This window comes from Thalassophryne amazonica, chromosome 10 (genome assembly GCF_902500255.1).
Source record: "Thalassophryne amazonica chromosome 10, fThaAma1.1, whole genome shotgun sequence".
NCBI classification, from domain to species: Eukaryota; Metazoa; Chordata; class Actinopteri; order Batrachoidiformes; family Batrachoididae; genus Thalassophryne; species Thalassophryne amazonica.
The window spans coordinates 101,308,440-101,335,222 of NC_047112.1; the positions used below are offsets into that span (position 1 = coordinate 101,308,440).

Genomic DNA, 26,783 nt, shown 5'->3' on the forward strand with positions numbered 1-26,783 from the left:
CTGAAAAACTACTGACAGTTACAGATCCCATGAATCTGGTAGAGTGCACACAGTGACATACATCTCCATGAAGTTATTTTTTAACATCTTGTGTCATCAATGAATCTGTGTGATTCATAGATCATAAACTGGTTATGAAGTGACCCTATTTAATTTCAGTGAATGAAAACCTTTTTAATTTTAATCCTGTAGCATAATGAAATAGCAGCACTGTCTCAGCACTATTTTCATGGCAGTGCAGCAACCAGCCCAAGCAGCACTATTAATGTTTGGTATTTTCCTGATACTATAATTCCCTTTCAGCACTAGTTGGCTGCATAGGATACATTTGGGACTACAGACACAAATATGGGAGTTTCATTTAATATTTCTGTTGGTTTGGTGGAATTAGGTCTTAGATATTTCACAGTAAAGAGACTCAATACCATCTCTGTTTGTGATGTAACATTTCTCAGCCGATATAACAGTGGTTCTGTGATAAATAATAAATAAATAGTAATTGATATAAATGTTTTGCCATAAAGAATTAGAGTGATACTTTTAGGTCTGCTGTGCTTTGACAGATTCCAAAAATAACAAAAATGTATTCTATGTAAATGTTTTATGCAAACTCACTATTCCTAAAACTTTATAAAAGTAAAGAAAATCAACTAAACATGAGGTCTTTATTCATGAGTAAAAAAAAAGTGTGTGCTTGCTTTCTCGTGTTTAAAAATACATCATTTTGGGGAGATAATAAAACTAGAATTTTTGTTTGGTAACAGTCACTTTGAGTAGCAGCCGGTCTGCCCTGTGTCAGCCTGATCCCGTCAGATCTCAGAAACTAAGCAGAGCGGGACCTGGTTAGTACTTGGATGGGAGACCTCTTTGGAACACCAGTGGCTGCGTGTGTTTCTCCAGGTAAAACTGTAGTTGCATCAGGAAGGGCATCCAGCGTAAAACTTGTGCCAGCTACCAATGCGGATCTGGTTGTGTCCGCTGTGGCAACCCCGAACACAAAACGGGAGCAGCCGAATGGACGACAACAACAACAGTCACTTTGAGTGATCACCAACATTCCTCATGCATATCATCTGTTTTTGTTTTTTTTTTTTAAATTAAGTTTCTCATTTGGCAGTCGATTCATTTCATTAATGAAATGCAACAAAATCTTCCAACTGTTAATTTTTTAAGGAATATTTTGAAATTTTAAGTTGGTTGAAGTTAGTCAGTGAATGCAGAGGGCAATATTATACTCCTGCCCATGCTCAGGGGAATGGGGGTGCCCAGGGGCTGTCCAAAGACCCTCGTTCATACTGTATGTCTGGGGGTCTCTGGCCATGGTCTTTGGATACATCCCCAGGCAGTGGCTCATGATGTCAGGCTCGCCTGTGGTGGTGATGTTGGTACCCTATGGTCCTCTGAGGCGATATGGGGGTGGGCCTGAGGGTGATTGGGGTGATGATGAAGCTGTCAGGAGCCCCTTCTGTGTGATATGGGTCACATTCTGGCCAGCTAGAGTTGTGTGCTTGGCATTGGCAACTAGGTGTGGACCCTCCCGTTGGGTCCTGAGTACGGACCTTGCCCCCGTAGGACATGGCAATGCTTGGGGATAATTGAATTGATTCCTCATCAGTGGCTTTATAAACAGGTCAGCTATCATTACTCCTTAAGATATTGGCAGTTGCCAAGTGACAATTGTCCATGTAACATGCCCAACAGACATGGGCAATGTAGACTTAACATTATATTGGAATATTTCATGGCATTTTTTGCAATACATACAGTGAGGAAAATAAATATTTCAACACCCTGCGATTTTGCAAGTTCTCCCACTTAGAAATCATGGAGGGGTCTGAAATTTTCATCTTAGGTGCATGTCCACTGTGAGAGACATAATCTAAAAAAAAACAAAAATCCGGAAATCACAATGTATGACTTTTTAATAATTCATTTGTATGTTACTGCTGCAAATAAGTATTTGAACACCTGTGAAAATAAATGTTAATATTTGGTACAGTAGCCTTTGTTTGCAATTACAGAGGTCAAAGTTTCCTGTAGTTTTTCCACCAGGTTTGCACACACTGCAGCAGGGATTTTGGTCCACTCCTCCATACAGATCTTCTCCAAATCTTTCAGGTTTGGAGTTTCAGCTCCCTCCAAAGATTTTCTATTGAGTTCAGGTCTGGAGACTGGCTCAGCCTCTCCAGGACCTTGAAATGCTTCTTACGGAGCCCCTCCTTAGTTGCCCTGGCTGTGTGTTTGGGGTCATTGTCATGCTGGAAGACCCAGCCACGGCCCATCTTCAATGCTCTTACTAAGGGATAGAGGTTGTTTGCCAAAATCTTGCAATACATGACCCCATCCATCCTCCCTTCAATACGGTGCAGTCATCCTGTCCTCTATGCAGAAGAGCACCCACAGAGTATGATGTTTCCACCCCCATGCTTCACGGTTGGGATGGTTTTCTTGGGGTTGTTCTCATCCTCTAAACATGGTAAGTGGAGTTGATTCCAAAAAGCTCTATTCTGGTCTCATCTGACCACATGACCTTCTCCCATGCCTCCTCTGGATCATCCAGATGGTCACTGGTGAACTTCAAACGGGCCTGGACATGTGCTGGCTTGAGCAGGGGGACCTTGCTGCCCTGCAGGATTTTAAACCATGACAGTGTATTGTGTTAATAATGTAATCTTTGTGACTGTGGTCCCAGCTCTCTTCAGGTCATTGACCAGGTCCTTTGGTGTAGTTCTGAGCTTTCTCAGAATCATCCTTAATCCACAAAATGAGATCTTGCATGGAATCCCAGACCAAGGGAGGTTGATATATATACAAGGTCTATTAGAAAAGTATCCGACCTTATTTAACTGCTGCTTTGCTTGATCAAATTTTTTTTAGAAACTGTGAGGCACATCCATGTGGACACCATTCGTGAAATTCAGGTGGTTTTTGGTGAAACTTTTATGGGCTTCAAAGACATTAAGGGATGTTACTGTCGCTTTAAGGACGCCCTCAGCAGCTGTGGGGCACGCCACGCTCCAGCTGCCATCGACAGGCTGAACGACCATTTCATTTCTAAACGGATCGCTCTGTGGATCCATGACCATCGTGTGCACTTTCTCTGGTTATCACAAGAGCTGGACATCACCCATTTTCCTGCAGATTTCACTTTTAACAAGAGATTTTGTCGTGGAAAGCCGAACATGTTCTGTGACACTTCATCACGGCGTTGCTTTGCGCGTCGCGGCACCGGGAATTCCTACGCACGTCTGTCTAAATTTGCCGAAAAAGTGCTGATGTCCACGTCTTTTCACAATTCCTGTGCTTTGAGACAGACGTGCGGAGGAATTTCGGGTGCCGCGACGTGCAAAGCAACGCCGTGATGAAGCGTCACAGAAGATGTTCTGGCATGTCCAGGCACATCCACAATTTCTTGGATAATCACTCGACTGAAAAACCACTGACAGCTGTCTGAACGCCATCTCAAAGCCGTCCTGTGAGACCAAAACGGAAGTGGTTTTGTGTCGGTCCAGCAGCGAATCCATCATGATGCGCGAAGCGTCCGCTCGGCTTTCCATGACAAAATCTCTTGTTAAAAGTGAAATCTGCAGGAAAATGGGTGATGTCCAGCTCTTGTGATAACCAGAGAAAGTGCACACGATGGTCACGGATCCACAGAGCGATCCGTTTAGAAATGAAATGGTCGTTCAGCCTGTCGATGGCAGCTGGAGCGCGGCGCGCCCCACAGCTGCTGAGGGCGTCCTTAAAGCGACAGTAACATCCCTTAATGTCTTTGAAGCCCATAAAATTTTCACCAAAAACCACCTGAATTTCTCGAATGGTGTCCACATGGATGTGCCTCACAGTTTCTAAAAAAAATTTGATCAAGCAAAGCAGCAGTCTCTCAGCCATTTCCCTGACAATGAAAATCCGCCGAGGGGGTGGACCACTCCTCACTCAAAGCCTGCTCACAGGCGAATGACGCAACCGACAGGCGTGAAAAAAATCATGCATGCGCATGAAGGTTCAAGGTTGGCTCACGCAAGCACACGTGATTCAAATCCATATGTTTTTTGTTTTTTTAAATAAGGTTGGATACTTTTCTAATAGAACTCGTGTGTATATATATATATATATATATATATATATATATATATATATATATATATATTAACATTTCCATTCATTGCACTAACTCAACTCTGTGAATGTCTTTGAGTGGCCCAACCACAGCCCAGAGCTGAATCCCACTGAACATCTTTGGAAAGATCTGAAAATGACTGTGCACCGATGCTCCCCATCCAACCTGATGGAGCTTGAGAGGTGCTGCAAAAAGGAATGAACAAAACTGCCCACAGATAGGTGCACCAAGCTTGTGGCATCATATTTAAGAAGACCTGAGGCTGTAATTGCTGCCAAACATGCATCAACAAAGTATTGAGCAAAAGGTGTGAATACATATGTACAACCCCAATTCCAATGAAGATGGGACATTGTATAAAATGTAAATTAAAAACAGAATACAATGATTTGCAAATCCTCTTCAACCTATATTCAATTGAATACACCACAAACACAAGATATTTAATGTTCAAACTGATAAACGTTTTTGTTTTTGTGCAAATATTTGGTCATTTTGAAATGGATGCCTGCAACACATTTCAAAAAAGCTGGGACAGTGGTATGTTTATCACTGTGTTACATCACCTTTCCTTCTAACAACACTCAATCAACATTTGGGAACTGAGGACACTAACTGTTGAAGCTTTGTAGGCGTAATTCTTTCCCATTCTTGCTTGATGTACGACTTCAGTTGTTCAACAGTCCGGGGTCTCCATTGTCGTATTTTGTGCTTCATAATGCGCCACACATTTTCAATGGGTGACACGTCTGGACTGCAGACAGGCCAGTCTAGTACCCGCACTCTTTTACTACGAAGCCACGCTGTTGTAACACGTGCAGAATGTGTCTTGGCATTGTCTTTTTGAAATAAGCAGGGACGTCCCTGAAAAAGACGTTGCTTGGATGGCAGCATGTGTTGCTCCAAAACCTGGAAGTACTTTTCAGCATTGATGGTGCCATCACAGATGTGTAAGTTGTCCATGCCATGGGCACTAACACACCCCCATAAAATCACAGATGCTGACTTTTGAACTTTACACTGGTAACAATCTGGATGGTCTTTTTCCTCTTTTGTCCAGAGGACACGGTGTCCATGATTTCCAAAAACAATTTGAAATGTGGACTCATCAGACCACAGCACACTTTGCCACTTTGCATCTGTCCATTTCAAATGAGCTCGGGTCCAGAGAATGCGGCGGCGTTTCTGGATGTTGTTGATATATGGCTTTTGCTTTGCATGGCAGAGTTTTAACTTGCACTTGTAGATGTAGCGACAAGCTGTGTTAAGTGACAATGGTTTTCTGAAGTGTTCCTGAGCCCACGCAGTAAAATCCTTTACACAATGATGTCGGTTTACACAATCCTTTACACAATGATATCGGTTTTAATGCAGCATTTCAAGGTCCTGGAGTGACCTAGTCAGTCTGCAGACCTGAACCCAATAGAAAATCCTTGGAGGGAGCTGAAACTTGAAACCTGAAAGATCTGGAGAAGATCTGTATGGAGGAGTGGACCAGTGTGTGCAAACTTGGTCTAGAAAATGTCTGACCTCTGTAACTAGAAACAAAGGTTTCTATACCAAATGTTAAGGGGTTTTTTTTTTTCTATTGTACTCAAATCACATTCTTACAGTTGTCTGCAAAAGTTTGGGCACCCCTGATCATTTTCATGATTTTCTTTTATAAATCATTGGTTCTCTGGATCAGAAATTTCAGGTAAATATATCATATAGCAGACAAACACACTGATATTTGGGAAGTTAAATTATGTTTCTAGTATTTACAGAAAGTGTGCAATAATTCTTAAACAAAATCGCACCACAGATTTTCAATAATATTTAGGCCTGAGGACATATTACTATTACTACTAATAGTAGTAGTAATAATAATAATAATAAAAATGTTCAAAGTAGTAGAATCTGGTTGTATTATTATTCTGTGCAAAAATTTCATATCTTTAAAATGTCTTCAGAAGTGGACCTTTAAGGGATTTGGGGGGCTTTCTCAGGCTTCACCCCTGTGTGTCTGCCCGTGCATCGTCTGTGTGCAAACCAGGACAGACATGGAAAAGGGGGTGTGCTGGTTGTTTTTAAATTACTGTATCAAGTCCGCACATTCGCACTGTCAAACAGCGAGTCAAATGTGCGTTGTTCATGATCGAAAAGAGACTTACTATGCATTTAAAACTATGTGTTTGTATTTTTTTTCAGACACGCAGCGCTGTGTGTTAATCTCTGCAGCAGCAAACCCTGGCTGCAAGAGGATGCTCAATTTTTTAGTGACTCATGTTTAACTGAAAAATAAAAAAATCCCTTTGGGCTTATTCTTATTGAATTCAATCAGAGTTTTGATCTCTTCATCAACAGGGTGCACAGTGGATTCATCAATGCAGCTATTGAGGAAATTGATGCAGAAAAGCTGCACTCCACAGCCTGACAAGCCTGTGTTCAGGTTAAAAATGTATTGTAACGCGTACTGAAATATGTTACGAGTATAACATTACTGAAGATTTATTAGTAATAGCTTACATTACTGCGTTACAACAAAAAGTAATGCATTACTATAATTGCATTACTTTTGTAAGGTGTTACTCCCAACACTGGTGTGTCATGCATTGAAATAGAACCTTTTCCATCCTAACATTGTACTTGGTCATGTGACTGAAATGGGGCTCTCAGCATCTTCTTTCACTGATAAGACTCATTCTCCCCACTTACAGATGGATACACAACAGACGATATCGAGTTCTACTTGAAAGGAGGAGAGAGAGCTGTAACCGGAGTGACCCGCATCGAGCTCCCTCAGTTCTCCATAGTTGACTATAAGCTGGTGTCCAGGAACGTTGTCTTCTCCACAGGTTTGTAAAGGCAAACACAGTGGATGTGTTAAAACTGCACATACAGTTGTGCTTGGATCTTTTCTTGTACTAATAATTGACATAAATATATTGAGCTTTTAGTGATTTCTTTGAACTGTTCTTTTTCTTTTGTCTAATGACTGTATATGATCCATATTTAATAGAAAATTTAATATGGTGCCCAAGTTTCATTTTATTTATCATTGTCTAACATCATAGCAGAGTAAACAGTACGAGTCAAAAATAAATTGCTAAAAAATCTTTATTGTAGATAACCGATAACTATTAGTATTTATTCAGACGCGGCCACATCAGATTACACTGTCGCCATCTGATAAAGCAGTTTCACTTTAAGCGCCACAGGGGCTACTGGATAAATTCAAGGATCACAAACACAAAGAACACACGAAAAATGAGTAAATAAAACCCCAAACACTGTCATCATCTGTCAGAAGCAGTAAAACACAGTGTTAGAAGTCACAGTTTATCTCTGTATTAGATACGTCATTTACGAGCTAAAAGCTGCCACTTTTTTTCACATGCTTTGAACCCTGCGGCTTAAACAACCAAATACATCCATTAATGCATTGATTGGCAGAGTTTCTGTGAAGGCTGTCAGTTGTCCAGGTGGTTTCCATAGTAGAGAAGCTTGACTCTTCGACTGGACTGGGTTGCTTGATGCAAGGACGTTTCACTTCAAATCGCAGAAGCTTCCTCAGCTAAAATTCTTGCTTCCAGCTAAAATTCTTGTCAGACTACCAGAGCAAGAATTTTAGCTGAGTAAGCTTCTGCGATTTGAAGCAAAACGTCCTCGCATCAGTCAACCCAGTCCAGTCGAAGATTCAAGCGTCTCTGCTATTGATTGGCAGAGTAAATTACACGTAGTAAATATAAATTCTTACCTGTTAGTTTCAGTGGGATTCATTTGAATAAATAATCCGCATAAATCTAAAACAGTGTCTAAACGTGAAGATAAGTCCCTCCCTCTGTACACACAGCTGCACCATGAGAGCTCCTCTCCCCACGAGTCATGGCAATTAAATTACAGCCACAAAGAAATAAAATACTGTTAAAATTAGTCTGTTTTGTTATTGTGTCGAGTGGACAAGTCACTGTAACGTCCAAAGTGAACTTGAACTACACTACCCACAATGCTCCCTGTGTCGGCCGGCCAGTCACATTTTGCGCTTAATTATGATGTCATCAGCAAGCAACAGGCAGCCAGTCTGCTCAGTGGCTACAAACACACAACAAACGAACTAAAATGTTTGATTTTAGGATTTACAAACGTTTTTCACCATTAAACTTTACCAGCAAAGAAAATGTTATCAGAACTAAATTTATCAGGAGATAATTGGTCCGATGATGGTTTTAAATCTTATCTGAAAAGCTAATCCGATAGCAAAAACATTAGCTTTGATAATTATCTGTTATCAGATTAGCTGAACCGTGCCCACCACTGCACTGTGTGTGTGTATATATATAGATAGATAGATAGATAGATATACACTGAACAAAAATATAAATGCACCATCTTTCCTTTACTATCGAATATAGCTTTTATGCCATTGACTTTTTAGATCTTATGATTTTGAAGGATGGAAATCATTTTTACAATCCACCATTTACCGCAAGCCTCTTAGTAGGAATACTTTGCTCAGAGAAGACAGTAATCATCTGATTCATTTAGTTTGTAACATAGCAGTGAGCCCGTTTTTTGCGAGTCGAAGAAATTGTAGTAATACTACTGATATTATGTCAAAAGCAGTTCATCTAGCACAACGTTTTGAACAGTGTGTTTATGATAAAATTGACATTATTAAGGGCCGCTTCACACAGTATGAATAAATAGGATTCAGGGCGAATCATGCAAAACAGCCTGCACGAAAACATCTGTTATGTGTCGGACGCGGTCGGAGCACCGACCCAGCGTTTGACAGGACCCAGCATAAAATAAGCAGAGCACGGTTCAAAAGGTAACAGAATTTAATACACATAATAGTGAGTGGAGTGATAAACAACCCAAAAAGTCTGCGGTCTGGTGAGGTGGAAACACGGCGCGCTCTCAGCAGCGCAAACGGTCCGGAGCCACAGCAGTTCGGACCCAGGGACCCCGCCGACACCCCCCAGGCGGCCGCGACAAACCGAGTCTGCGAAGGAAGAAATCATGAGGTGAGTCCAACACTCTCCACACAGAGAGACACAGCTCAAAGGTGCACACAATCAGCAAACACTTCCTGGCTTTAATATAACTCAGCTTCTCACCCTGCAGGCACGGAACAACTCAGTTCAAATCTCCACTGCAGCAGAAGCTGATTAGGCGATTAGCATAGCGTAACAGCTCAATATAACAAGGTGTGAGGGACACCAAATCTACTGTCATTACTTCATGAAAGTCACCAAAGTGTGCTGAAGAGCGTGAGACCTCACCCAATCCTCCTTCACAGACTGTGGCGTCAAACCTTGAGCAGTCTCTGCGTCCGTAATGGTGAGATTGTTCTCCTGACGTTGATCTCACACGTCTGCTCACAAGGTCGAATCTCTGGCAATCACACACTGTGCATTCAAGGTTTAAGTGCAGCAAGCTCTGATCAAGACAGATACACCACAGCTGTGAGTCCTGATGACCTGCACGTGATAACAAGCCTCAGGTGTTCAGGGTGAGGTCCTAATACTCAGCCACACGTCAGCCACTCAGTCCTGAATGCATACCACCTGGTGGGAGAAACAGAAAACAAAAACAAAGCCAGCCAAACACCCCAGCCCACAACAACATCGAGCAGACATCAGGAGGGACAGATGGTCGGACAGGCATGAACAACAGTTTTTAAGATTTGTGGGGCCAAGTACAATAACTTCAGTTTTATTTGAGTTTAAAAGCAGGAAATTAGAGGTCATCCATGTCTTTATGTCTGCAAGACAATCCTGCAGTTTAGCTAATTGGTGTGTGTCCTCTGGCTTCATGGATAGATAAAGCTGGGTATCATCTGCATAACAATGAAATTTTAAGCAATGCTGTCTAATAATACTGCCTAAGGGAAGCATGTATAAAGTGAATAAAATTGGTCCTAGCACAGAACCTTGTGGAACTCCATAATTAACCTTAGTCTGTGAAGAAGATTCCCCATTTACATGAACAAATTGTAATCTATTAGATAAATATGATTCAAACCACCGCAGCGCAGTGCCTTTAATACCTATGGCATGCTCTAATCTCTGTAATAAAATTTTATGGTCAACAGTATCAAAAGCAGCACTGAGGTCTAACAGAACAAGCACAGAGATGAGTCCACTGTCTGAGGCCATAAGAAGATCATTTGTAACCTTCACTAATGCTGTTTCTGTACTATGATGAATTCTAAACCCTGACTGAAACTCTTCAAATAGACCATTCCTCTGCAGATGATCAGTTAGCTGTTTTACAACTACCCTTTCAAGAATTTTTGAGAGAAAAGGAAGGTTGGAGATTGGCCTATAATTAGCTAAGATAGCTGGGTCAAGTGATGGCTTTTTAAGTAATGGTTTAATTACTGCCACCTTAAAAGCCTGTGGTACATAGCCAACTAATAAAGATAGATTGATCATATTTAAGATCGAAGCATTAATTAATGGTAGGGCTTCCTTGAGCAGCCTGGTAGGAATGGGGTCTAATAGACATGTTGATGGTTTGGAGGAAGTGACTAATGAAAATAACTCAGAGAGAACAATCGGAGAGAAAGAATCTAACCAAATACCGGCATCACTGAAAGCAGCCAACGAGAACGATATGTCTTTGGGATGGTTATGAGTAATTTTTTCTCTAATAGTTAAAATTTTATTAGCAAAGAAGTCATGAAGTCATTACTAGTTACAGTTAAGGGAATACTCGGCTCAATAGAGCTCTGACTCTTTGTCAGCCTGGCTAGAGTGCTGAAAAGAAACCTGGGGTTGTTCTTATTTTCTTCAATTAGTGATGAGTAGTACGATGTCCTAGCTTTACGGAGGGCTTTTTTATAGAGCAACAGACTCTTTTTCCGGGCTAAGTGAAGATCTTCTAAATTAGTGAGACGCAATTTCCTCTCCAACTTACGGGTTATCTGCTTTAAGCTGCGAGTTTGTGAGTTATACCACGGAGTCAGGCACTTCTGATTTAAGGATCTCTTTTTCAGAGGAGCTACAGCATCCAAAGTTGTCCTCAATGAGGATATAAACTATTGATGAGATAATCTATCTCACTCACAGAGTTTAGGTGGCTACTCTGCCCTGTGTTGGTATTGTTGCGTGTTGGGGGGGGTGTGGCTGGACATTTTGGTGTTCTTTTCTTTTCTTTGCTCTCCAGGTGGTATGGAAACTAATTTGTCTGTGGAGAAGGTGCTGGCTGAAGAGTCCTTCACCCTCATCAACGTTATGTGCAGCACCTGTGGATGGTGCTCAAGTGCAGCCTTAAAGACTTTCAGCTGAAGCAGATAATGAGATGGCGTTCTGCATTTAAGCCATGTGTGATTCAAGCAGAATTGCCGGGAACTCGACCTTGTGATGTTCGTTTGTGAGACGCTGAGGACCGCGCCTGGGTTTGACATATCGTGCCTGTGAAGGAAGAAGGGTGAGGGACACATGCTGTCAGCACACATCTGAGGTGATTGTTTGACTAATTGTTGATAGTAACTTGGTATTTTGTTATGCAGTAGATTTGAATTGTGATGAGAATTGTGCAGCTCGCTTCTCACTGCCGTGGCGTGCGGAGTGGTAATCCTCCACCTGTTGTGAGAAGCTGCTCATTTACATAAAGCTTAAATACAGACCTGAATGTGTTGCTGATAGTGTGTGCCTTTTGAAGGATATTGGTTGTAGCTGCTGACTTACCTCACCTTTTCTGTCCTTCGCAGAGAGTCGGTTTGTCGTGTCCACCTGGGGGGTGTTTGGCGGTAAAGTGAGTCCAGAAGCGCCGGGCTTCGATCCTTTTAGGCGCTGGAGAGCGTGCCAGCCTTCACTCCACCAGACTGACACATTTTTTGTTCATACACTTTGTTATGCACCAGAGGGTGGAAAAAATAAATTGTTTTGTTATTGGAACCGCTTTCTGGTTATTTTAGCGCTGGGTTCCGTCAGACGCAGGTCCGCTCCTCAACCCGCGTCGACACATAACAGGTATATGGCATTGGAGAACATAAAGAAGGAATCATATCCTTAAACCTAGTTACAGCGCTTTCTGAAAAACTTCTACTGTAATGAAACTTATTCCCCACTGCTGGGTAGTCCATCAGAGTAAATTTAAATGTCATTAAGAAATGATCAGACAGAAGGGGGTTTTCAGGGAATACTGTTAAGTCTTCAATTTCCATACCATAAGTCAGAACAAGATCTAAGGTATGATTAAAGTGGTGGGTGGACTCATTTACATTTTGAGCACGCCAATCGAATCTAACAATAGATTAAATGCAGTGTTGAGGCTGTCATTCTCAGCATCTGTGTGGACGTTAAAATCACCCACTATAATCTTATCTGAGCTAAGCACTAAGTCAGACAAAAGATCCAAAAATTCACAGAGAAACTCACAGTAATGACCAGGTGGACGATAGATAACAACAAATAAAACTGGTTTTTGGGACTTCCGATTTGTATGGACAAGACTAAGAGTCAAGCTTTCAAATGAATTAAAGCTCTGTCTGGGTTTTTGATTAATTAATAAGCTGGAGTGGAAGATTGCTGCTAATCCTCCGCCTTGGCCCGTGCTACGAACGTTCTGGCAGTTAGTGTGACTCGGGGGTGTTGACTGATTTAAACTAACATATTCATCCTGCTGTAACCAGGTTTCTGTAAGGCAGAATAAATCAATATGTTGATCAATTATTATATCATTTACTAACAGGGACTTAGAAGAGAGAGACCTAATGTTTAATAGACCACATTTAACTGTTTTAGTCTGTGGTGCAGTTGAAAGTGCTATATTATTTTTTCTTTTTGAATTTTTATACTTAAATAGATTTTTGCTGGTTATTGGTGGTCTGGGAGCAGGCACCGTCTCTACGGGGATAGGGTAATGAGGGGATGGCAGGGGGAGAGAAGCTGCAGAGAGGTGTGTAAGACTACAACTCTGCTTCCTGGTCCCAACCCTGGATAGTCACGGTTTGGAGGGTTTAATAAAATTGGCCAGATTTCTAGAAATGAGAGCTGCTCCATCCAAAGTGGGATGGATGCAGTCTCTCCTAACAAGACCAGGTTTTCCCCAGAAGCTTTGCCAATTATCTATGCCAATTATCTTTGCCAATTATCTATGAAGCCCACCTCATTTTTTGGACACCACTCAGACAGCCAGCAATTCAGGGAGAACATGCGGCTAAACATGTCACTCCCGGTCCGATTGGGGAGGGGCCCAGAGAAAACTACAGAGTCCGAAATTGTTTTTGCAAAGTTACACACCGATTCAATATTAATTTTAGTGACCTCCGATTGGCGTAACCGGGTGTCATTACTGCCTACGTGAATTACAATCTTACCAAATTTACGCTTAGCCTTAGCCAGCAGTTTCAAATTTCCTTCAATGTCGCCTGCTCTGGCCCCCACCTGGTTGCTGGTGTCATTAACTTCACATTTCTCAAAACAGAGTCGCCAATAACCAGAGTTTGTTCCTCGGCGGGTGTGTCGCCGAGTGGGGAAAAACGGTTAGAGATGTGAACGGGTTGGCGGGGTACACGGGGCTTCTGTTTAGGGCTACGCTTCCTCCTCACAGTCACCCAGTCGGCCTGCTTTCCCGGCTGCTCGGGATCCGCTGGAGGGGAACTAACTGCGGCTGAGCTACCTTGGTCCGCACCGTCTACAGGGGCCTGGCTAGCTGTAGGATTTTCCAAGGTGCAGAGCCGAGTCTCCAGTTCGCCCAGCCTGGCCTCCAAAGCTACGAATAAGCTACACTTATTACAAGTACCATTACTGCTAAAGGAGGCCGAGGAATAACTAAACATTTCACACCCAGAGCAGAAAAGTGCGGGAGAGACAGGAGAAGCCGCCATGCTAAACCGGCTAAGAGCTAGTAGCTGCGCTAAGCTAGCGGATTCCTAAAAACACACAAAGTGAATAATGTGTAAATAATTTAGAGGTGATTCAGCAGAGGGAGTGCTTTAGTTAAGGCACGTGAAGATTACACTGTGAAACAAATCGTTATCTAGTTAACTAGATCAATCTAACTGCGCAGATTAAACAGCTAACAAATACAGCAAAACACCGCTGTGCCCCGGAACAGGAAGTGATACAATACCACAGTTTAGGGCCGTACCACAAATGCTTTTCAAGGACTCTGATGAAGATGTAACTTTACATAGTGTTAATTATTTTATGATGATGGGATTTGAGTTTGTGTTGTTAAATGTGTTTGTAGCATGGCCCAAGCAGAGGGTCACCCCTTGGAGTCTGGTCTGCTTGAGGTTTCTTCCTCAATACATCAGAGGGAGTTTTTCCTTACCACTGTCACCTGTGTGCTTGCTCTGGGAGTTGGTAATGAGTATATATGTATGTACGAGGTCTGTCCGTAAAGTATAGGTCCTTTTTATTTTTTTCTAAAACTATATGGATTTCATTCATATGTTTTTACGTCAGACATGCTTGAACCCTCGTGCGCATGCGTGAGTTTTTCCACGCCTGTCGGTGACGTCATTCGCCTGTGAGCACTCCTTGTGGGAGGAGTCGTCCAGCCCCTCGTCGGAATTCCTTTGTCTGAGAAGTTGCTGAGAGACTGGCGCTTTGTTTGATCAAAATTTTTTCTAAACCTGTGAGACACATCGAAGTGGACATGGTTCGAAAAATTAAGCTGGTCTTCAGTGAAAATTTTAACAGCTGATGAGAGATTTTGAGGTGATTCTGTCACTTTAAGGACTTTTCACGGTGCGAGACGTCGTGCAGCACTCTCAGGCGGCGTCATCAGCCTGTTTCAAGCTTAAAACCTCCACATTTCAGGCCTTATTGATCCAGGACATCGTGAGAGAACAGAGAAGTTTCAGAAGAAGTCAGTTTCAGCATTCTATCCGGATATTCCACTGTTAAAGGAGATTTTTTTAATGAAAGACGTGCAGGCGGATTGCAGCGTCGGCTTGCAGCCGCCTCGACGCTCCGCCACAGGAAAAACACCTCTGTTGGAAGCCTTGAGGACAAGTTGGAACATCTCCAGCTGATAAACAATTTCTCATATACTCACTCCACTGAAAACCATCAAAAGCCGCCTGGATTTTACAAATGGTTATCAACACGGAGGTGTTTTTCCTGTGCCGCCGCGCCGCATCGGCTTTCATTAAAAAAATCTCCTTTAACAGTGGAATATCCGGATAAAATGCTGAAACCGAATTCTTCTGAAACTTTTCTGTTCTCTCACGACGTCCTGGATCAATAGAGCCTGAAATGTGGAGGTTTTAAGCTTGAAACAGGCTGATGACGCTGCCTGAGAGCGCAGCGCGACGTCTCGCACCGTGAAAAGTCCTTAAAGCGACAGAATCACCTCAAAATCTCTCATCAGCTGTTAAAATTTTCACTGAAAACCAGCTTAATTTTTCGAACCATGTCCACTTCGATGTGTCTCACAGGTTTAGAAAAAATTTTGATCAAACAAAGCGCCAGTCTCTCAGCAATTTCTCAGACAAAGGAATTCCGACGAGGGGCTGGACGACTCCTCCCACAAGGAGTGCTCACAGGCGAATGACGTCACCGACAGGCATGGAAAAACTCACGCATGCGCACGAGGGTGCAAGCATGTCTGACGTAAAAACATATGAATGAAATCCATATAGTTTTTGAAAAAAATTAAAAGGACCTATACTTTACGGACAGCCCTCGTATGTATATAAGGGGTGGGCGTTTATAAGCTTTGCTTCTGCTCACCCCCTTTTGGTCACACATGTCACTGTGGAATTGCCCTGTGTATCAGTTTTTGTTATTGTTATTGAGTCTGTGTGCCAAATTCATTCCTTCAAAACAGTTACAATTACAGTTATATTGAAATATCAGTCCCTGTTTTGTTTTTCACCTTTAATGAATTTTTTGCACAGAAACTTTTAACATACTCTTCCTTAAATGATCCCAACACCATTTCTCTTCCTGTCTTCACCATGATACAACAACTGATACTTTTTCCTCCTCTTCTTCCTCTTTGCCCAGCAGTTGCCCAATTTCCAAGGGCACCCTGTTGGGCAATGGCACCGGTGGCGGTCTTGGTTAACCTGGGCTTCGACTGGTCCAGTATGGAAATTCAATCTGTAATCTGCATCTTTAATTTTGGTGTGTGTTACACTGGAGGCCCTTCTTGACGCAACCTTCTTTATTTATCCAGGCTTGGAACCGGCACTCAGAAAGGAGAATATGAATGATAAGACAAAAACTTGATCATTTTGTCCAATTTGGTCCGCATCCAGATATAGATCCAGATATGGCAGCCCTAGCTTCTGGTGGGACGTAGAGTCTGTTCTTCGGCCAAGTTCCGGGGTCCGGGCTTCGTGCCAGGGCCTCCCGGACGGTTCTCTCTACGTCCCAGGTGAGGGTGGCCACGATAGTGGACTCCGGGATGATGGGTTCAACTCCGTTTTGACTTCATCTTCATGTACCCGGGACAAGGCATCCGATCTCTGGTTTTTGGTCCCGGGACGGTAGGTGATCCGGAAGTCAAAACGGCCGAAGAACAGTGACCAGCGGGCTTGCCTGGGGTTCAGCCGCTTGGCGGTCCTGATATACTCCAGGTTCCGGTGGTCAGTGAAAACCGTGAATGGCACGGACGTTCCCTCCAACAGATGTCTCCACTCTTCAAGAGCCTCTTTCACCGCAAGGAGTTCTCGATTGCCGACGTCATAATTCCGTTCGGCCGGGGTCAACCTGTGGGAAAAATAGGCACACGGGTGAAGGACCTTATCGGTCTTCCCACTCTGGGAAAGCACAGCTCCTATCCCTGAGTCCGAGGCGTCCACTTCAACCACTAACTGGCGACTAGGATCGGACTGCACCAGAACGGGTGCAGAAGAGAAGCGCCATTTCAACTCCTTGAACGCGGCATCGCAACGATCCGACCAGGTGAAGGGGACTTTTGGAGAGGTCAGGGCTGTCAGGGGGCTAACTACCTGACTGTAGCCCTTAATGAACCTCCTGTAGAAATTAGCAAAGGCGAGGAACTGTTGCAGCTTCCTACGGCTAGTGGGTTGGGGCCAGTCTCTCACCGCCGCAACCTTGGCCGGATCAGGAGCGATGGAGTTGGGGGAGATGATAAACCCCAGGAAGGACAAAGATGTGCGGTGGAACTCACACTTCTCGCCCTTCACAAACAGCCGGTTCTCCAACAACCGCTGCAGGACCTGACGTACATGCCGGACATGAGTCTCAGGATCCGGAGAAAAGATGAGTATATCGTCTAGATATACGAAGACGAATCGGTGCAGGAAATCCCGCAAGACATCATTAACCAAAGCTTGGAACGTCGCGGGGGCATTTGTGAGGCCGAACGGCATGACCAGGTACTCAAAGTGACCTAAGGGGGTGTTAAATGCCGTCTTCCACTCGTCTCCCTTCCGGATCCGAACCAGGTGATACGCATTTCTAAGATCTAGCTTAGTGAATATTCGGGCTCCATGCAGGGGCGTGAACACTGAATCCAACAGGGGCAACGGGTATCGATTACGAACCGTGATTTTGTTCAGTCCCCTATAATCAATGCATGGACGAAGTCCGCCGTCTTTTTTACCCACAAAAAAGAAACCTGCACCCATCGGGGAGGTGGAATTCCGGATCAACCCGGCGGCTAAAGAGTCCCGGATGTAGGTCTCCATTGATTCGCGCTCAGGTCGTGAGAGGTTGTACAGCCTGCTGGACGGGAACTCAACGCCTGGAACCAAATCAATGGCACAATCGTACGGACGGTGGGGGGGAAGGGTGAGCGCCAGATCCTTACTGAACACATCTACAAGGTCGTGGTACTCCACCGGCACCGTCCCTAGATTGGGCGGGACTTTGACCTCCTCCTTAGCCTGGGAACCGGGAGGAACCGAGGAACCTAAACATACCCGATGGCAGGTCTCGCTCCACTGAACCACTACCCCGGACGGCCAATCGATCCGGGGATTGTGTTTTAACATCCAGGGGAACCCTAAAATCACACGGGAGGTAGCAGGAGTCACAAAAAACTCGATCTCCTCCCGGTGATTTCCTGACACCACCAGAGTTACAGGTGGTGTCTTATGCGTGATTGGAGGGAGTAGGGAGCCATCTAGTGCCCGCACCTGCACAGGCGAGGTAAGCGCCACCAGAGGGAGCCCTATCTCCCTGGCCCATCTGCTGTCTAACAGATTCCCTTCAGAGCCCGTGTCCACCAGTGCTGGGGCCTTCAGGGTTGAATCCTCATAAAGGATTGTAACTGGGAGTCGTGTGGCAATGTGGGTGTGTCCCACGTGAATGTCTCGGCCCACCCCTAGCCCAGTTTCTAGTGGCGGGCGTTGGTGTTTAACCGCTCGGGGCAGTCTCTTACCTGATGCTCTATCGAGCCACAAACAAAACACGCTCCGCGGGCCAGCCTCCTCTGTCTGTCTGGTGCCCTAAATGTGGCCCTGCTCGTGTCCATAGCTTCGTCAGCAGGGGGAGCTGTAACCACACGGAGCGCAGGGGCCGTGGAGCGTGGAGAGGGCGGAACGCGGTCGGAACCAGAAGGGAGAGGGACGGCGCGTGCCCGGCCACGCCCTTCGTCTCGTTCCCGACGGCGTTCTTCTAACCGATTGTCTAATCGTATGACGAGATCAATAAGCCCATCTAAATCCCGCGGTTCGTCCTTAGCCACCAGGTGCTCCTTTAGAACCAATGACAGTCCGTTTACAAAGGCGGCGCGGAGGGCAGTGCTATTCCAGCCGGACCTCACAGCCGCGATGCGGAAGTCGACTGCATAGGCAGCTGCGCTCCGGCGCCCCTGTCTCATTGACAGCAGCACGGCTGAAGCGGTCTCTCCTCTATTTGGGTGATCGAACACTGTTCTGAACTCCCTCACAAACCCATCATATGTCTGAAGGAGCCGTGAATTCTGCTCCCAGAGTGCTGTAGCCCAAGCGCGTGCCTCACCGCGAAGCAGGTTTATTACATAAGCTATCTTGCTAGCATCAGTCGCGTACATGACAGGACGTTGTGCGAAGACGAGCGAACACTGCATAAGGAAGTCCGCGCACGTCTCCACACAACCTCCGTACGGCTCTGGAGGCTTATGTATGCTTCCGGGGAAGGTGGGAGGGGTCGTTGAACGACCTGTGGAACGTCACTGTTACGCACAGGGTCGACAGGAGGGAGAGCCGCAGCAGCGCCCTGAGGGCGCGCCTCCACCTGCGCGGCGAGAGCCTCCACCCTGCGGTTAAGGAGGACGTTCTGCTCGGTTATTAAATCCAACCGAGCCGTGAAAGCGGTGAGGATCCGCTGCAACTCACCGATCATTCCTCCTGCGGACGCCTGTGCGCCCTGTTCTTCCATTGGCCGTTCAACAGCCGGTTGACGCCCCTCGGGATCCATGACGTTGGCCGAGATATCCTGTTGGGAAAGTGTAAGTACACGGACCCACAACAGGGGGCGCAAATGAACGGACAATGGAAAAGGTCAAATAACAACACTTTACTGTTGTGAATGTGCACAACAAATACAACAGATTACAATAATGGAAAGGTGTCGTGTGGGCAGGCTTGAAGATAGGAGACGCCTCTCCAAAGTAGAACCGGAACCACACGGTTTCCTCCGCCACCAGACCCCGGGAATACTGGAGCCGCCAAGTCCCGAACTCCCAGGTGGCCACTGCCTCCGCGTGTCGGACCTGGTACTGCTGGCGAGGAACAAAGAACAATTAAAGGAGGGCGCGTTTGCACCCAGGAATCCGAACGGTAGGAAAGCTACCTCCACCTCTCGTTGGAAAAGTAATCAGAACAACGCACAAAATCCAAAAGGATACAATCCGTCAGCTGAGATACGTTACCTTCAAGATAGAAACGATATCTCGGCAAAGAGGTGGAGACGTCGTCCTGCTGATATACTCCTGCCATCAGATGATTGGTAACAGCTGTTGCAGGTGATGCGTGACAGCTGTCACCCTGGCTGCTCCTGTGAGGCGGCTGCGCCCTATGGTGCCTGGAGCCCGCACTCCAGACAGGGCGCCCTCTGGTGGTGGGCCAGCAGTACCTCCTCTTCTGGCGGCCCACACAGCATGTAGGTTAGATTTGTCAGCGCAGACTGTAATTGTGGTGTTTGCACAAAAAAACAACTCAATGTTTCATTTAATGATTGGCAATTTGAATCTTTCCATGGTGATAAAATTTCTGTATGAGGTCATTTCCATAGGAACACATCCCCATGTTCCTCTTGTATTAAATACGGTTACTTTTTCTTTGCTGTGTTTTTGGTAGGTGCCTACCCTCGATTGTCTCTGAGCTTCAAGCTGAAGAGAAACATTGGATACTTCATCCTACAAACCTACATGCCCTCCATCCTCATCACCATCCTGTCATGGGTGTCCTTTTGGATCAATTATGATGCCTCTGCTGCCAGAGTTGCATTAGGTATGTTGTGTCCCATACAGTTGATTGAACTCACAACTGTAGTTTCTACAGTCACATGTCTTTGGCTTTTTATGGTTAAAGGCTGCTGACATGGTCGGTGATCTCTCGGTTGTAAACCCAGAACACAAACTGCTTGAACATAAAATGGGCTCTGAACGGAGACTCCTCAGTTACTCAGAAATAATTTAGGGTTTGATGACAGGTGGTGCTTCGAGTTGGATTTTATGACAATGAAGGTAAGGTTGCAAATGCAGTTATGGCCATATTTATTGGCTAAAATAAATCATATAACAACATGACAACTGATTGATGTGTACAGACTACAATACACCACTTACTTAGCAACTGAGGCTACAGGTTTACACATAAGCAAGACGTGTTACGAATGTCATTTTTCTGTCATTCTTGACACATTCCTGACATTCTTAACGTGACTTAACGCATCTGAATATGTTTCTTAATAGTGCGTGTTGGTGCGTGATATTCTTGATATTCCTGGAGCATGTTTTTGCCTGTCAAAAAATCTTCCACAAATGTCACACACCACCCTCATTTCGTCTCACGTCGTGGAGGTCGCAACTGAGCGTATTGATCCGTCTTGATGAATATTGATCCTTAATAGAACGTGACAATGTTCGTAGTGGTTCCTGTGATGGTTCTTGGAGCCCAAACTGTCACGCGTTATTACGAAGTGACACGGAAACTGTCAAGTTTTGACACAACTTGTAACGCGGCGTCACATTTCACTGTGCGCCACGATGAATCAGTTTTCTGGTACGTGCGCACAATTAAACTCGGCTCCAAATGTCGTTCCACAGTTCCTGCTGAAGCTCCTCAGGACGCTCCTGCAGGTGTTCCACCTGCTGTTGTAACTGATGAGCGGGAGAACGAGTCTGAGCAGCCAGAGGAACCAGAGGAGCGAGAGGAGACTCACATGCAGCCAGACATCTCTGCACCTCCTCCAGTCCAGCTGAGGAAGAAGCGCGCACACAATTAAACCCTGCTGCACCGCAGTTTGATTGCTGACACCAAGTCAGCTAAAAGTCTAATTTCATTGCTCTTCCGCGCGCTCCTGCAGGTGTTCCACCTGCTGCATGTGCCTGATGTTTGGGAAAATGCACGAGACGCATCTAGCTCTGTCCTCCTCCTCCTCTCTGCGCTACTCCATGGCACAGAGCCCAACTACGCATGCAGTCACAAAGTTCTTCTGAAAAATTGGAGCGATCTGAATTCGAATGGATGAATATGGGTGTGTGTGTGTGTGGAGACAATTCACAATGTGACAGAACTTAACGATGCATTGTTACGCGCAGTAGCACGCAACAACGCGGAACACTATTCTTGACCGTGCGTAATGGTTCCTGATAATTCTCCAGCAACACATACCATTAATCGTAACGTGTGGTAACAGGTTGCAGCAGTTCCTGAGGACACCTGACGCCTCTGCCCCGAATCATCACATTTGTGATCAGCGGCCAAGAATGTGCACTTCGTGGCATTCGTGACTTGTCATCGTTATGTGTAAACGTAGCATTAGGTAACAAGTTTCAAAACTATTTTTCCTCACCTCCACACATTCATGTTGCCAAACGATACAAGCATCAAGTCAGTTATGCGATACCTAAATAGATCTGTGTCATTTGATTGGTGGAGTGTATGTTACGAGACATTATTTGTCCTATTGTATGAGTGTTAGGAAAAACCAGGAACCAACACTTGGACTTACTTGCAGTGAGGCAGATAATGACTAAAATGGCAAATGTGTTCATTAAGGTGTGCAATTTGTTAACAGAGATTAGACACAGAAGGAGGTAGAAGCACTGGGAGCTGGCCAGGGTGTGGTGTGCTATCTGTCAGGTGCCAATCGGTCTCAGTGGAGCTGCAGTGGCAGCAGAGATTCAGAATTAATCCACAAAAATGCAGTTCAAAATGGTCCAAAACTAGTCCATAAGGAACACAGAGAAATGTAGCCAGCTGATGTAATGAAATGTAGCCACTCAGGAGACTGAATTCTCTTGCAAGGATGGGTTACAACAGGCTTTACAGTGCATCCGGAAAGTATTAGCAGCACTTCACTTTTTCCACATTTAATGTCACAACCTTATTACAAAATGGATTCAAATAATTTTTTCCTCTACACACAATACCCCATAATGACAATGTGTAAAAAGCTTTTTTTGAGATTTTTGGAAATGTATTAAAAATAAAACTAAGAAATCACGTATACATAATTATTCACAACCTTTGCCATGAAGCTCAAAATTGAGCTCAGGTGCATCCTTTTTCCACTCATCATCCTTGACATGTTTCTACAGCTTAGTTGGAGTTCAACTGGCGTAAATTCAGTTGATTGGACATGATTTAGAAAGGCACCCACCTGTTTACATATGAGGTTGCACAGTTGACAGTGCATGTCAGAGCACAAACCAAGCATGAAGTCAAAGGAATTGTCTGTAGCCCTCCGAGACAAGATTGTCTCAAGGCACAAATCTGGGGAAGGGTACAGAAACATATCTGCTGCTTTGAAGATGAGCACAGTGGCCTCCATCATCTGTAAATGGAAGAAGTTCAGATCCACCAGGAGTCTTCCTAGAGCTGGCCGCCCCTCTAAACTGAGCGATCAGGAGAGAAGGGCCTTAGTCAGGGAGGTGACAAAGAACCCAGTGGTCACTCCAGCATTCCTCTGTGGAGAGAGGAGAACCTTCCAGAAGGACAAACATCTCTGTAGCAGTACACCAATGAGGCCTGAGTAAAAGGCACATAGCAGTCTGCCTGGAGTTTGCCAAAAGGCACCCGAAGGACTCTCAGACCATGAGAAATAAAATTCTCTGGTCTGATGAGTCAAAGATCGAACTCTTGCGTGAATGCCCGGCGTCATGTTTGGAGGAAACCAGGCACCGTCCCTCCAGTGAAGCATGGTGGTGACAGCATCATGCTGTGGGGATGTTTTTCAGCAGCAGGAACTGGGAGACTAGTCAGGATTGAGGGAAAGATGAATGCAGCAATGTGTAGAGCAGTGACATGCAGACAGGGGATGCAGGTGAGGCTGTGTCTCACCTGGAAAGAAAAAAATGTAAAATGAGAAAAAAAAAATGAAATGGCTGTATTTATCCAGTGTTTTGTACTAAAGTTAATTTCCTTTTAACTTCACCAGTTTTAGATTTTTTTATTCAAAATCACTGAATTTTCACATTTGCCGTTCAAATATTGATAAGAAACATGCACTGCTGGCATGCTGTGCAGTGAGACTGTCTCACTGTCTCTCTCTCTGTCGCTTTTAAAATGGTCAAAAACTTTGGTTATATGAACTTAAATTCAATAGTTTAACGATTTACATAATGTACAATGTTTTTTGTCAACAGCTGTATGTGTGTGTAATGTTTCGTGTGCTGAGCGATCATAAAACAGCTGCAAAAAGGCACTAGGTGAGGTACACAGTTCTCTTGCCTCATGGTAGGGGGCACTAATGATCCCAGGGATTCTTCTTGCAGCAACTCGTCAGCTGCAAAATAAATGACAGCAAGCTACAAGAGCAGCCGTTCATTTCTTGTTTCCTCTCACCTAGAATTTAGTTTCAGAATGGAGGATCTGAACTGCACTTTCAATCACAGCAGGAGGTAATAATTAAAGGAAGACCAACACCATAGCTAAAAAGGTTTACTTCAAACAACAGAAGACTCACTCTTTTCAAACGGAGTGGGACACACATAAAGTCTGGCTGTGTGGATGTCCAGTAAGAAACTGCCTTTTTCTGCCTCCTTTTCTCAACTTGTGACAATGTCTGGACTCAGATCGGATAATGTGGCCTAAAGAATTTACAAAGAAGTGTCATCAAACATGAGCGGTCAATCACTCACATTCAAATCCAGAAAAGGCTCCAAACATACAGCCAGAACAGGAATGATGAAGGACGATGTTCGTCCCTGGCAGTGGTCTCCACTGAAACAGAGACACTTTTAAACTGAAGGTAGCTAAGGAAGACTTCCACAAGCAAGTCATCGATGCATTTGTTCAGAAGGAGTGGTACATGGACTTCATTTGTAAGTAAAGGTAAGACCTTAATAATGTTTTTTTTTAATTAAAGGTGCTTTTTTTGTGTGCTGCAGTTTGTATGTGTAAAGGATGCTGATATGAGATTTTAAACTTAACCTGTTAACTGCTGCCAATCAAACGGTGAATAACCAACTCTGTGAGCTTCATATGTATTTAAATCTGATTGTGATGAAGTCAGTGCCTCACCAGCCATGAACCTCACCGCACGTCATTGGTGCAGAGACATCCTTAATGAAAACCTGCTCCAGAGCGCTCTTGACCTCAGACTGGGGCGACAGTTCATCTTTCAGCAGGACAATGACCCAAAGAACATGTCCTTGAGTGGCCCAGAAATAACCCACACCTGAATCCGATTGAACATCTCTGGAGAGATCTGAAAATGTAACTTTTGGTCTCCTACAGTCATTCAAGTGGTGCCCAAGGATCCTCCAAAGAGACCTTTTACCAAAGATATCCAGTCATCACCTCAGGTCACTGGCTAACATCCAAGTCTCACATTCAGACAGTAAAACAAGAAGTTCAGGACCCTAACAACATAGGTCCTTGTTCTCCTGCAAACGTATCTGCATCGCCAAACACTTGTCCATTGACCTCAACACTCCATAAGCCCTTCCAAGAGCCTCTCGATCTCAATGACATATAGGTCACTGCTGAGTCATTTCATATAAAATTATTTGATGTTAAATTTAGGCCAGTTGTGGTTGTGTTTAAGTTAATATCTGCGGAAGCGGCGTGTCTTCAGATCGAAAATAATTAAGCAAATGCATCTGAGGTAGAGTCGTATACCAACAAAGTCACATTAGTGTGCCTGACCTGGGTGACGTCAGTATATGAGATATGTGCCACCCAGCATTCATTCCTTTTTCATCTCTCGCTTGAGAACACAAGGTTGAAATTATTTTAGATCGCTTGTCTTATTGGAGCCTCGCAACTTTCTTGGTTGTCTTCCAGAGGTTGCAAGACAGCTTGTTCTTTCCTTATCTACCACTTACGGTGAGTAATCATGCTTACTACGAGCGAACGATTGGTGGCTTCACTTGTTGGCTGCTCCGGTGTGAATGTTTGCTCCAAAATGCGCAGACCGCTGGCATATTACACTGTGTTACGAGTGTTTCTCGCTCAGTTTATACAGCAGCCGTATCCTGGACATACCTCCCTGACTTAGGTGTTGTTCTGTGCACATAGTGGCCGTACAGACATAAACCTCTGAAAATCTTTGGCCGTGGTGGGCCACCCAAATCGCTGAAGGGCCATGCCAGGATTGCACTCTTAATTTAAAGAATAATATCCTGTGAGGCAGACAATCATCAGGGACCTAGACTTCCTCCAAAGCCTGTCTAACAAGTGGCTCGATTTCCCGTGGCGGTGAACCCCACCCGCAGGTTGAAGGCAAAATAGTTTGTGTGTGTAGAAGAATCCAAATCAGAATATTGTCAAGACAAAGCATTAGGCTTGCCATTACTAGAGCTAAGATGGTAAGGTAGGGTGGAATCAAACTGAGTAAAGAATAAGACCCACCTAGCATGACTGGCTGAGTGCTGAACACAGGTACTTGAGGTTCTTGTGATCAGTCCATGCAACAAAAGGCTGGCTGGCCCCCTCTCACCAGTGTCTCCACTCAGGAGGTAATTTGTCTGCGAAGAGTTTCCATTTCCCCACATCATAATTGTATTTCATGGCGGACAACTTCTTTGAAAAGAATGCACAATGATGGACCTTGTTGTCCTGAATGGAATGCTGAAATCTCCTCTATTTCTACAATGGAGGCATTGCCCTCAACAATAAATTGTCCAGCATGGTTAGATTGGAGCTGAGCATAAGCAGTTCTCAAGTTCCTGAATATCTATCTCAGTCTCTTGATTCTAATTAAATTTAGAGTGATTGAAGGTTAGACGGTATAATGGAGCCACCACAGTACAATTATAATGGAGAAAACCTCAATAGAATTTTGTTTGTTTGCTTTTTTTTTTTTTACATTTTCAGATTAATTAATTCTGGACTTTTTGGTGTCAGAGTTGTTGAGAGCCTCAGAGAGTTTTAGGAAATTCAGCACTTAAGTAATTTAAAAAAATTGACTCCAGATTTTGACAAAGTTCAATCCTCTGTGCAAGAGTGTCAGGATTTAAAAGTACACTTAGTACACATGAGCACCTCCAGCAGAGTAAGTGGAGAAAATATTAGTTTTAACAACATGAAGCCAGCGGCCTTTGGGATTGAAACCACAATGAAGCTTGGTTCACCGCTGTGAAACTGACC

At 44.4% G+C, this 26,783-nt stretch overlaps 1 protein-coding gene across 2 annotated transcripts in view; it reads left to right on the plus strand.

Annotated features, from left to right (window-relative positions):
- gabrb3 (gamma-aminobutyric acid type A receptor subunit beta3) overlaps positions 1–26,783 on the plus strand; it is an 87,988-nt gene that overhangs the window by 45,092 nt on the left and 16,113 nt on the right. For both annotated transcript variants that reach the window (XM_034180630.1, XM_034180631.1), the window contains 2 exons: positions 6,820–6,957; positions 20,322–20,474. In XM_034180630.1, coding sequence (XP_034036521.1) covers positions 6,820–6,957; positions 20,322–20,474 — 291 coding nt within the window. The remainder of the gene's footprint in view (positions 1–6,819; positions 6,958–20,321; positions 20,475–26,783) is intronic.